The sequence below is a fragment of the Lampris incognitus genome, chromosome 7, assembly GCF_029633865.1.
Source record: "Lampris incognitus isolate fLamInc1 chromosome 7, fLamInc1.hap2, whole genome shotgun sequence".
NCBI lineage: Eukaryota > Metazoa > Chordata > Actinopteri > Lampriformes > Lampridae > Lampris > Lampris incognitus.
In genome coordinates, this window is record NC_079217.1 from 1,487,374 (window position 1) to 1,502,111 (window position 14,738).

Consider the following 14,738-nt stretch of genomic DNA (forward strand, 5'->3'; position numbering starts at 1 on the left):
CACCTGACCTACATGTCTTTGGACTGTGGGAGGAAACCAGAGCACCCGGAGGAAACCCACACAGACACGGGGAGAACATGCAAACTCTACACAGAGGATGACCTGGGACGACCATGAAGAAATTTCTCTCTCATAGCGGCCATATGCGTCTCATTTTTTGCTGATTCTATCATGAGAGCTACTAGTTCTATCATCCTACACTCATACCAACATTTTTCAGCTCAAAAAAAGTGTAAAAACAAGTTTACTACCCCTTAAAGAAACACAGGGAGACAGTAGTGCATTCATCAAATTCCAATCGGTAGCTTGTGAAATGTGTGAGATATCCCACGCAACACATAAACAATTATGCCATGTACCATGACTACCTCCCCAGGCTAAATTATGCCATGTACCATGACTACCTGCCCAGGCTAAATTATGCCATGTACCATGACTACCTGCCCAGGCTAAATTATGCCATGTACCATGACTACCTGCCCAGGCTAAATTATGCCATGTACCATGACTACCTGCCCAGGCTAAATTATGCCATGTACCATGACTACCTCCCCAGTCTAAATTATGCCATGTACCATGACTACCTGCCCAGTCTAAATTATGCCATGTACCATGACTACCTGCCCAGGCTAAATTATGCCATGTACCATGACTACCTGCCCAGGCTAAATTATGCCATGTACCATGACTACCTCCCCAGGCTAAATTATGCCATGTACCATGACTACCTGCCCAGGCTAAATTATCCCATGTACCATGACTACCTCCCCAGGCTAAATTATGCCATGTACCATGACTACCTGCCCAGGCTAAATTATGCCATGTACCATGACTACCTGCCCAGGCTAAATTATGCCATGTACCATGACTACCTCCCCAGGCTAAATTATGCCATGTACCATGACTACCTCCCAAGTCTAAATTATCCCATGTACCATGACTACCTCCCCAGGCTAAATTATGCCATGTACCATGACTACCTGCCCAGGCTAAATTATGCCATGTACCATGACTACCTCCCCAGGCTAAATTATGCCAAGTACCATGACTACCTGCCCAGGCTAAATTATGCCATGTACCATGACTACCTGCCCAGGCTAAATTATGCCATGTACCATGACTACCTGCCCAGGCTAAATTATGCCATGTACCATGACTACCTCCCCAGGCTAAATTATGCCATGTACCATGACTACCTGCCCAGGCTAAATTATGCCAAGTACCATGACTACCTGCCCAGGCTAAATTATGCCATGTACCATGACTACCTCACCAGTCTAAATTATGCCATGTACCATGACTACCTGCCCAGTCTAAATTATGCCATGTACCATGACTACCTCCCCAGTCTAAATTATGCCATGTACCATGAATACCTCCCCAGGCTAAATTATGCCATGTACCATGACTACCTCCCCAGTCTAAATTATGCCATGTACCATGACTACCTCCCCAGTCTAAATTATGCCATGTACCATGACTACCTCCCCAATCTAAATTATGCCATGTACCATGACTACCTGCCCAGGCTAAATTATGCCATGTACAATGACTACCTGCCCACGCTAAATTATGCCATGTACCATTTCCAGAAATATAACTAACTGAATCTTAAATATAACTAACTGAATCTTGAGCTAGGCACCTGGTTTGTCAGTTTTTATTCTGTAGAATTCCAGAATTCTTGGTGTTGGAGAGCTATGAGGCGGCAACCATCCATATACAGCTGAAGTCCAAAGGTTACATACACTTGTAAAGGACATGTATGTCATGGCAGTCTTGGGATTTCAAGGATTTCTACAACTGTTCTTTTTCTATGACAAAATCACTGGAGCACATACTTGTTTAATCACAAAAAACATTCACTAAATTTAGCTGTTTTAGAAAGGTATTGTGGGTTTTCTGCAAGTATGACAAAATCTGCTGGGTCAAAAATATACATACATCGTTTTAGATTATTAATCCGGTGGTGTAGAAAGTTCTATAATTCCACCTAACTTTGTGGCATGGCCTCTTAACCTCTTGTGTGGACTCTGACTGCCTACAGCTGTTGAGTTCTCTCTACCCATATAACCAAGGCTAGTTTGACTGTAACTTTTGGACGTAGCCACAGGCATTACGATAAGAAAGTTTAAGGAGCTAGGTATACTAGATCTGGGCATGCAGATCAGAGATTCACACGTCACTTGGAGCCATTTCCAACAAACTTCAGGTCCCTAGATCATCTTTACAAGCAACTGCTTGCAAGTACAAAGTACATGGAACAGTGGTCTCTTTGCCAAGATCAAGAAGAAAATGAAAATGGTCACCTTCTGCTGAGAGAAAACTGATCTGGATGGTCAGATGTAGAGCTGCTCCATTACGGCAAAAATCAGTCACAATTATTTTGGTCAAAACTGAGATCACAATTATTTAACACGATTACTCATTGACTTTGGAAACATCATGCATTTATTCAACTTTTAAAAACATTCTTTGTTTTTTTAACAATGGATTTTCCTGAACTTTAAATATAATTCAACTGAAAAACTTGAGAGTCTTTGATGGGTAACTGGTTGCATTATAATATTTTATTAGCACAAGGATGTAACACAAAAGCACAACCATAAAAGAACAGGTATTTTACAATTTCAAACCCGCTTTCCCTCAAACCAGGGCCCCTATGAGCCAACTAGTAGATTCCCACCCCACAGTCCTCCTTGATGGGATTGAACTAGCGCGTGAAGCGTGAATTATAGTGTCCTTAACTGATGACTATGTTGTGGTGGAAGAAGGCTCTCTATTTTTTGCTCCTTTATTGCTTGGTCATAGACCACTTTGTGATTGAATTTCAGATAATTAACCAAATTGGTGGTACGGCCTTGTGGTGCATCCGAGGATGCTCGACCTGATTATGATGATGATGCCTTGTGGTGCAGACAGCACTGTGTAACAAATCTTGCACAATATTTGCTGTTGTTCCCTGTCGGAATCCTTGAAACCAAAGTGTTCCCAAACAGCGGAATTGCTTTTATCTTTCTTGTCAATCAAAAGCTCTCTTTACTTCATCTTGGTTCGAGCTGAACTAAACATGCCACAGCCAGGCTGAGAGTGTGTTTGGGCTTTAAGGATGGGGTGAAAGCACACCGCTGTAGAGGAAAGGGGAACGCTGGATTGAAAACACAAGATGAAACAAGAGCATCATTGTGAAACGGAATGTGGCACAATAAAGGTTTGATCTCGATTATATTTTCATAACCCTTGGAAGCCAAAATCGTAACTGAAAATAAAATCTGATTAATCGCCCAGCCCGAGACAAATATCATCCAAAAATCATCACAAATAGGTATGGCATGAATTGGAGGCTGCTGGAACACAGGTGTCATTATCCATAGCCAAGCGAGTTTTACGTCACCATGGGCTGAGGGGCTGTCATGCAAGACACTGAGAGGCTACTGTGCTCCAAAAATCAGCACCTCCAAGCTCGACTGAAGTTTGTAGCGGATTACACGGACAAAGAAAAGGCCTTCTGGAGCAAAGTTTTGTGGTCCGCCACAATGACCAGACTTATGTTAGGAGGAGAAAAGGTGAGGTATTCGACCCCGAAAACACTATACCCACTATCAAGCATGGTGGTGGTAGCATCATGCTCTCAGGTGGAACTGGTGCATTGCAGAAAGTGGATGGAACAATGAGGTAGGAAGATTACCTCAATTTCTTCAACACCACCTCAAACCATCAGCCAAAAGATTTAAACTTGGATATAATTGGGTGCTTCAACAGGACAGTGACCCAAAACACACATCAAAAATTGTTTTCGAATGGCTAAATCGAGCTAAAAATTAAGGTTTTAGAATGGGCTTCCCAAATTCTTGACCTAAATCCTATTGAGAATATGTGGAATATACTGAAAAGACAAGTTCGTGCCAGAAAGCTGACAAATTTGGTTGAACTACCCCAGTTCATCCAAGAAGAGTGGTCAAATGTGCAACCAGAGTTTTGCCAGAAACTTGTTGATGCTATCAAAAACAGTTGATCGAGGTGAAAAGGGCTAAGGGACATGACAACCAAATATCGGGTGTGCTATATTTATATTTTTGACCCAGCAGATTTTGCCTCATTTTCAGATTATACTTATAAAATAATTAAATTTGTGAATTGTTTTGTGACAAAGAAGTGTGTTCCAATCATTCTGCCATAGAAAAAGGACAGTTGTAGAAATCACTGAAATCCCAAGACTGCCATGACATACATGTCCTTTTGAAAGTGTACGTAAACTTTTGACTTCAACTGTATATCCTTGCTTTTCTAGCATACGACATGTTTCACCAATACGTGGGGCATGAAAAGCTGGATCCCCTGCTTGGTGCATGTTTTTTTTCCAAGGTTTTGCTGGTTTTATTGGTGTATGCAGCGTGTTTATTAGTTGTTTTTCCAATTCAAAAATGTTTGTCTCTGAGGTTTTGTGTGTGGCCTCTGTACATACCTCTGCTACCTTAGGGGGAACTCCATCTCCCAGCACCTCCCTGTAGAAGCACTGCTGGGTCATGTAATAAGACAGACCACTAGTTCTTTTGAAAGCATCCTTAAGCCGCTTCAACTCCACATCAGTGACTAGAGAGGAAGAGGAGAAAGAAGCAATTAAAACAGATACGTCAGGCCCTCAAGACAGAACTGACTTCTTAAACACCCCCCCCCCAAAAAAAGACAGTAGTGTGAGGTAAAATTCATCATTCTTTTCATCCTGTCTTATGCATGCTGAAACAACTCTGTCTGTTCCCACCTTCAGCATTCATGAGCACAGGCAGTGAGTTGTATTTGACTTGCAAAAACAGTTAAGGCTGATGCAGACTGTATAATATTAGCTATGTTTCACTTTATTTGCATATCAGATTGTGCAATACCATCCCAACAAGATCCTGGGTAAAGGCAGTGCAGACTGTGCAATATCAGCTGTCTTATAAGTTTGCTGCATGTCAGACTGTGTATGTTTCCAATAAATTCTTGAAAGACTATTCTCTGCCAAGCATTCTGCATCATCCTGAGGTCGACATGCAATATACAAACGGGTGTTCTGGGGACAAAATAAGCAATCAGATTAATCTTGGCAATGTTTTGCCTTGAAAATCCTAGAAATAAAAGGGTTTGTAATGGCCACTGACCATGAAAAAGAAGACGTCATGGACAGCCAAGTCCCAAAAATGAACTTTAAATTTTCCCATCCAGTTCTAACGATAGCTGAAGGTATCACTAGACAATCATTAAAAGAAATTATGTAGACTAGAGTAATGAATTAAGAACTATTTTGAAGTTTATTGTAATTTATCATTGACTGTTCCTGTGCTCTACCTGGGCACTCATTATTCATCATGTCATTTATGACATGATGAATCATGGTCTTTGCAGTGGTCACATTGCAGGATTAGAGCCCATAATTTGTGAGTATATGTGCACATGTGTGGACAATGTTGAGGTTTGAGCATAGGGGATGTGCATATGTGTGCATGTTTACACACTCGTAGCTAGTACTTACACCTAATGATGGAAATGTCTTTTTTCCCCCAACTAACATCTGCCTAACAACGCCAAAAAAGTTCCCCCGTGTGTGTCACAGGTGGTTCCCCTAGTTTTACTGAACAATTGTTTTGCTGACGCAATAACAGTTATTGGTCAGTGAGAGACAAGCATTACACTACATTTCTGTTACATCAATTGTCAAAGTAGTGTCTAACTGTACCAATACCGTTGTGTTCACATTGATGAAAAATCTGTACTCATTTAAAATCTGTAAGAATTATCAAGCAATAAATTCACCAATAAGCAGTCCATTTCATTAACATTCACATAACTGAGGTAACTCAAATACATTTACAGCCTCTTTAAACCTTGGCTCCCATTTGCAAGCATTGATCCCAATGTTAATCTCCCATATAAGAGTATTCCACTGGTTCCATCTCTTTGAAAGTACCCACCACCCATATGCTACTGGACACCTTCACTTGAATTTAATACCAAGAGCCACATGTAACTTTCATAAATCAAAGAACTGTGTAATGATTTTCTACACATAGATGGATATTAGAACTATCTTATTGACTTAATCAGATCACTACTTTAGACATTTTCCTTCCAGTGACCTCAAAAGAATAGTCTAATATGTATTTTTCAGCAAAAAGTCCAACATAACTGATGAGGGCCAGAAAAATTTTATACAAGGCAGGTTGACTGGCCAGTCACTGGTCCGGCCTGGCAATCTTTCCCACCCAAGCATCATTCATCCATTATACTCACACCAGTACACAAAACAAATGTCCGCGAAAGAAACCTACGAGGCCACGAAAAGAAAGAAGGGCTTTCTACTTTTGTGGAAGCAACAATACTCCTGGGTGGAAAACAGCGGCTGTGGTATGTTTTGCACTAAAGATGCTCTGATTGATCGGCTGCCAATCATTGTCGGCCAATATTCATTCTAAATAGTTTGATCGGAGCTCTCTATAAAGGCTGATCAGAAAAGCAGATTAGATGATGCAGAAAATGTGAGACATTTCTCTGTGCGCGGCAAAATGAGCTCGCTAAAATGGCTTCACTGGTCTGGCAGTTCTACAAGGTATCTGAAAAAGACAATAAATCACTATATACAACGTGTGTGAAGCAGAAATCCCTCGTAGCTGACCACAACAACGACATTATAAAACCATGAACCTCAGACATTTGAGAATTCATCAAATAGAAGAATAGAAAGCCAAGCCAGCACAGTCAGTAAAACCAGTTAACGTTTTTATAGCTTGCAAATCACATCATATTATACAATCAATAACAATTATCTCAAACACAGCAAACCCCCCCCCCCGTTCTCCCTCCCATAACTCATCCCTATCAACCGAGTAGGGACATAAAAGAAAAAAAAATGTTGTTGTTGTAAGTTTTTTTCCCTACATCTATCTTTTTATTATGTGTGGGCCCTGTGATGGCCTGCCGCCCAGTGACTGCTGGGATAGGCTCCAGCATCCCCACGACCCTGAGAGCAGGATAAGTGGTTTGGATAATGTATGTATGTGTGTGTGTGTGTGTGTGTGTGTGTGTGTGTGTGTGTGTGTGTATATATATATATATAAATGAAACACTCAACGGTAGGGAAAGTGCTCATCAAATAAGGAGCAGAATAATGCAGTGGGTCAAGTAAATTCTCTATGAGACAGTACAAGCCTGTTTCCTGCCATAAGCATCATCAGCATCAGTAAAGCTACTGTGACAGAACATACCATCTCCTGCCTCGTCATGCACATCACGTACACAACGTCCAATGGGGAAGGGAGAGGTGACATTCAAAAATTCAAAAACATGTGATCGCTAATGGTCCAATGGGGGGGGGGGGATTAGGTTGCATACAAGGTTAATGGTATTTCTCTATTGTTGTGATTTATTTATAATTACAAAACAGGTGCTTATATCTGTGTCAGCAAGTGCTGGCCAATTCATTCCTGTTATTCAATGTGGACATTTCTGGTTAGACCTACTTCATAAATAATTTTGTTATGTAGGTGAAATTGTTGATAAAAAATAAGTAGGCTATTGGTAAAAGGAATGCTATAAGTGTCATTTTCTTAAAATTCATCTAACTTTGCTTTAAAAATAAGAAACACTTGTAAGAATTGTGCAATTTAATAAGATGGGCTATAAAAACGCAAACAGCCTAACCTACAAAAATGTACAAAATAAACCTGACATTTTCTTTTTTTTGTTTTGTTAATACAAAGCTATAAAGACCAATATTTCCCAGACACACTCAAGTCACGGCTCCGTGTTCTGCTTTCGGGTATCCTAGCTGCCTGTTCAGGCTCCATCCCGGAACAGAAGAATGATGAGAACAGTTCGGGGGCGAGCGGCCCCGAGCCCCCAGAGGAAGTAACACGAGCTAGCTGTTTGCAGGCCACGTATGCTGAATTACTGGATCAACATGTAAAACACGGTGGTGGCGACAACAGCAACGAACCCGCATCACAGATGAACCTCTACTTGTCGGGGCCTCCCATCCCACAAAGCGGACAGCCGCTTGCTTTCTGGCAGGACAAAAAAAGCCGGTTCTCTCCACTCGCAGAAGCAGCACGAGTCTACCTGTGTGTGCCGTGCACAAGTGTAGACAGCGAGCAACTTTTTAGCACATCGGCGAATGTTGTAGATGAAGAGGAACAGGCTGCGTTCCAAAAATGCAGAGATGCTTATATTTATAAATAAAAATTTGCTGTCAATCCTTAAGAAGTAGGCTGAGCTAAAGAATGGTAGCCATGACAGATTCTAAAAACATGTCAATGTTGAGGAATGCTTTATACAGTATTTGGCTCGAACCTCTTTGTTGCCGTTTTATATTGTCTAAAATTATAGGCCTAAATTTAGAAAGGTCCTGTATTTTCTTCCATCTGCTGAAATTGATTTTTATTGCCTTATATAGGCTATAAAGCTTTCTTATGCATTGAAACAGTGCATAGTGTTGAGCACAATTTAACGTTTACTCCATAGTACGGCTAAAACACTTGCTACACTGCTCTTTAACTGAGCATAGGTTATTATACTGGTTTTAGTTTCTTCATAAGCTACATGACACAATAAGAGAATGGAAGATGTTGCACATGTTGCTTTCCAATAAAATGTTTTTGTCAATTTATGATACTTTCTCAGCTCTTAATTATAATATTTCTGCAATGCTGTAGAGAATAGTTACTTTTATTGCTAGAAATAGTGAATAAATAAATAAATAAATAATGTTACACAAGAAACAGAACACTTTAAATGGAACACCCCACCCCCACTCTGTGATCAACATTGGCGTATTCTGATTCCAGCGATCAGCCCCAAAAACACTGATCGAGCATCCCTACTTTGCAGTTCGTCGGCGATTCCCTGCAAAGGCCGAACATCTTTTAAAGGGACTGACAAATTATCGAAAACATGCTCTCGGTGCACACAACAAAATTAAAAGCCACTTGCAGTGTATATGCTAGTCAAGCAGATGGTGGACAACCCGTCACCAGGCCCACTTAACATCTGGGTAAGACGGGCAAATTCTATTCACACAGCCTACATGAGAGTGAGCAGCCCTTCAGAATTTCTGAAAAGGCGGCTACTCTTCTAAAGTAGAACGCAGTGGAAAAGGGGTCCCAATATATCACCCATGTGACATGTCAGAGACACACAAACGTTATAAAAATATCGTTAAAAACATTAAATGTCAAAATGTTATAGAAATTAATCAGTTATATGTAAGAATCAATTTTATTTTACTTGACATTATATGAGGAAACGGATTTATTGTATTTTATACAAAGAATAAATCTTTAAAATTATGGGGAAAAAAGTTATTTTCATTTTTTGGCTGCAGGGCCAGTGAAAATGTACAAAGGGCCAGTAGGGAAAAAATGTTACATTGGACACTGAAGTAATTAATCAGACCAGGACTCTGTTTCAACCGCTGCATTAAGTGTAGTACTAGGACTCAGTAGCAGTAGTAACTACATGGAATCAGTAGCAGTAGTAGAAACACGGTATCAGTAGCAGTAGTAACTACATGGTATCAGTAGTAGTAACTACATGGTATCAGTAGCAGTAACTACATGGTATCAGTAGCAGTAGTAGAAACACGGTATCAGTAGCAGTAGTAACTACATGGTATCAGTAGTAGTAACTACATGGTATCAGTAGCAGTAGTAGAAACACGGTATCAGTAGCAGTAGTAGTAACTACATGGTATCAGTAGTAGTAACTACATGGAATCAGTAGCAGTAGTAGTAACTACATGGTATCAGTAGTAGTAACTACATGGTATCAGTAGCTACATGGTATCAGTCGCAGTAGTAGAAACACGGTATCAGTAGCAGTAGTAACTACATGGCATCAGTAGTAGTAACTACATGGTATCAGTAGTAGTGACTACATGGTATCAGTAGCAGTAGCTACATGGTATCAGTAGCAGTAGTAGAAACACGGTATCAGTAGCAGTAGTAGTAACTACATGGTATCAGTAGTAGTAACTACATGGTATCAGTAACAGTAGTAGAAACACGGTATCAGTAGCAGTAGTAGTAACTACATGGTATCAGTAGCAGTAGCTACATGGTATCAGTAGTAGTAACTACATGGTATCAGTAGCAGTAGCTACATGGTATCAGTAGCAGTAGTAGAAACTTGGTATCAGTGCATCTTCAAAGTCTAATCAGCACTCCTGTCTGTCAGTGAACTAACTTCCAATGTGCAGAAACACGTTTGGTACAACAATTAAACAAATGGATGAATGCATCGCTCTCCAGAATGCCGGCCATCTGAAAAAGCAGCAGTCATGCAAAGAGAGGTGGAAACGGCTGCAACTGGCAGGTGCTCAAACACCACCTTTCACAAACACCACCGCTCACAAACACCTCAACTAATGACAACTTTGTAGACTTTGTGAAAGTCGCAATCAGTATTTCTTAATCAATAACTCTAAAATGCAAAACTTAGTTTAAGATGTAGCACATATCAGGCTGGTACTGTCCATACACCAACAGCACACTGACAGAAAAACCCCAGACCACATGAAACCACCCGAAACGTACTCACTAAAGAAAAAAACAAAAAGAAAAACAGATGAATGAGCCAACATTTGTTTTTTAGATGTCAGAAGGAAGAAAAATCTAGGTATGGTTAAGTAAGGTTAACAAAGTAAAAAAGAAGAAAGAAAAGCGCTGAGCCGTTGGGGAGCAAGTGTAGGTAGATAGATGGCCACACTCTCGTTTGTCGTGCACGTAATACAAAAGTTATTTACAAAACCAACATCACTTTAAAAGGTGAGGCCAACATGACAGTGTGAAAAAACATGTTTCTTCCCTGCCTCTGCAGGCTTTAACACATACAGTACAACCAACACACACAGTACAACCAACACATACAGTACAACCAACACACACAGTACAACCAACACACACAGTACAACCAACACACACAGTACAACCAACACAGAGTACAACCAACACATACAGTACAACCAACACACACAGTACAACCAACACATAGAGTACAACCAACACATAGAGTACAACCAACACACACAGTACAACCAACACATAGAGTACAACCAACACATTCAGTACAACCAACACACACAGTACAACCAACACATAGAGTACAACCAACACATACAGTACAACCAACACACACAGTACAACCAACACACACAGTACAACCAGCACACACAGTACAACCAACACATACAGTACAACCAACACACACAGTACAACCAACACACACAGTACAACCAACACACTCAGTACAACCAGCACATACAGTACAACCAACACACACAGTACAACCAGCACATACAGTACAACCAGCACATACAGTACAACCAACACATTCAGTACAACCAGCACATACAGTACAACCAACACACACAGTACAACCAGCACATACAGTACAATCAGCACATACAGTACAACCAACACATACAGTACAACCAGCACATACAGTACAACCAACACACTCAGTACAACCAGCACATACATTACAACAGACACATACAGTACAACCAACACATACAGTTCAATCAGCACATTCAGTACAACCAGGACACACAATACAACCAACAAACACAGTACAACCAACACACACAGTACAACCGACACATACAGCACAACAGACACATACAGTACAACCAACACACACAGTACAACCAACACACACAGTACAACCAACACACACTCAGTACAACCAACACATTCAGTACAACCAACACATACAGTACAACAGACACATACAGTACAACCAACACACACAGTTCAACCAACACGTACAGTACAATCAGCACATTCAGTACAACCAGCACACACAGTACAACCAGCACACACAGTACAACCAACACATACAGTACAACCAACACACACTCAGTACGACCAACACATTCAGTACAACCAGCACATACAGTACAACAGACACATACAGTACAACCAACACACACAGTTCAACCAACACACACAGTACAACCAACACGTACATTACAACCCGCACACAGTACAACCTGCACATACAGTACAACCAACACACACAGTACAACAACACACACAGTACAACCCGCACATACAGTACAACCAACACATACAGTACAACAACACATACAGTACAACCAACACACACAGTACAACCAACACATACAGTACAACAACACATAGAGTACAACCAACACACACAGTACAACCAACACATACAGCACAACAGACACATACAGTACAACCAGCACATACAGTACAACCAACACACACAGTACAATCAGCACACACAGTACAACCAACACATACAGTACAACCAACACACACTCAGTACAACCAACACATTCAGTACAACCAACACATACAGTACAACCAACACATACAGTACAACAGACACATACAGTACAACCAACACACACAGTTCAACCAACACGTACAGTACAATCAGCACATTCAGTACAACCAGCACACACAGTACAACCAGCACACACAGTACAACCAACACATACAGTACAACCAACACACACTCAGTACGACCAACACATACAGTACAACCAACACATTCAGTACAACCAGCACATACAGTACAACAGACACATACAGTACAACCAACACACACAGTTCAACCAACACACACAGTACAACCAACACGTACATTACAACCCGCACACAGTACAACCTGCACATACAGTACAACCAACACACACAGTACAACAACACACACAGTACAACCCGCACATACAGTACAACCAACACATACAGTACAACAACACATACAGTACAACCAACAACAACCCATCCTCATCTGTGTAGCCCAGCAGTGACTACAATATACTGTCACGCTGCTTTGGCCTCAACAAGGCACACGGGCCAGAAAAGCTGTGGGGTTGCTTTCTCACATGATATGGCGGGGGAATTGAATTACAGGGAAAATTCTGGCATCTGAAGATGGCTACCGAGCAAAAAACTACAATAATAATAACAACAACAAAATACGAGCTCATTCCATGAGCCGGATTTCAAATAAAGTCCAACAAAACAGAAGCATGCTGACATGAGCTAAGCTGTGGACTTCATGAGGACGCTGCTCTGCTGCTGCAGCGACGAGCGGACTTGCTGAAGCGCATGAGACCAACTATTCAACCTGCTAGCCACGCAAACCGGTGGACCTGAGCAGGCACACAGCCATGCTCTGTCATAGCTAACAAAATGAAGCCGTACCCCCCCACCACACACACACACACACACACACACACAGTGTTCTGCCACTGAGGGGTAAGGGACAACTAGCGATGATTATCCAGGTATGTCAATATAAAATAGATTCCATGACTTGCAACATTTCTTTTCCATCTCTCCAGCTAACAATGAAGTGGCTGAATCCTCTTGTGATGTTAGGAAACTGCCGGTTTTGCAGTTTCGGCTGTATGGTACACATGTCACAAAACATATTTGAACTGCTTGAAGTGAGCAGGTTAGATTAAGGACATTTTAAAGCAAAAGCAAAGAAAGATTCTACACGCCTGCAGCAACAGCCCGTGGCTAAAACAAAAATACTTGATAAGAAAAAGTCTTTTCAGCGTGGCTGTGTGTAAATACCTTGTCCACTAAAACACTGAAGAAACAGAGGCATTAAGCGGTAGTGGTAAGTAGGGGTCGACAGATATGGTTTTCCCAGGGCCGATACCGATACCAATTATTAGTAATTAAGGAGACGGATAACTGATATTTGGACCCAATATACACCTGCAGTAAAAATGTTGGTGTCAAAATTTAGACTAACACAAACTCCAACTTTTCAGCATGATCTTAAACCATCAACAAATGAACATCGGTTTCAAGTTAGTGCTACAAGACGCAATACTAGTTTACGTCATGACCACCAACTCATACAGGTGAGTAATGTTATGTTTGCAATATCGTCTTCTTTCAGCTTGTTCCCTGTTCTTCAGGGGTCGCCACAGCGGATTGTACAGTTCTCATCGGTACCCTGTGAGGTCACAGTACCAATGGTGGCCATTGTTAACCAGGGCCTCAGCCAATCCCGTATACAGCCTTGACTGATCTGGTATGGTCTTGCCAATCCGAAAATATATGTTTGTTTTTTTTGTTGCAATATTGGTGGGTAAAATAAGTTCCAGTTGCACAAACGTTACTCGAACAATGCTATATAAATAAACTACTATCTCATTATAGTTAACTGTACAGCACTGCAACAAAGATCGTTATTTGTGCATTTTCAGTGGCGTAACTGGGAAACTGGGCGTGCTCGTCGTCATATATATAGATCATAAGTTCGTGATATTTTTTGCAACTTCAGCAATATCTGCGGCCTTACCTTCAAAACACAGCTCTGCTCGCTCACCGGAGCTGCTCCAGTCCGTTAATACGTCCCTCTGTGCCCGTCTGTGGCACAGCAGCCCTCAACACCGACAGTTGATGACTCGTGACGTGTAACCAATCAGTGCTGTGGGCAGGATATTGCTCCACACACCCCAGTGCTGACTACAGACAGAGGAGGTGGCTGCATAAGAGCCAAAATAGCGCATTTTAAAATTAATTTATTTTATCGGCAATCAGATAAAAAAAACAATTCCGATAATCCTAAAAATACTGACTATTGGATCGGATAACCAGCCAATAATCAGTCAACCCCTGGTGGTAACACTTAACAAATGCAGACCCAAACAAATGCTGGCGCTACAGTTAAGGTCAAAATTATTAGCCCCCAAGGAACTATGGAACATT

At 41.2% G+C, this 14,738-nt stretch overlaps 1 protein-coding gene across 1 annotated transcript in view; it reads right to left on the bottom strand.

Annotated features, from left to right (window-relative positions):
* Positions 1-14,738, bottom strand: part of usp32 (ubiquitin specific peptidase 32) — a 107,379-nt gene that overhangs the window by 78,745 nt on the left and 13,896 nt on the right. Inside the window, exon 2 of the mRNA XM_056283434.1 lies at positions 4,466-4,593. Within this exon, the coding sequence (XP_056139409.1) occupies positions 4,466-4,593 (128 nt within the window). The remainder of the gene's footprint in view (positions 1-4,465; positions 4,594-14,738) is intronic.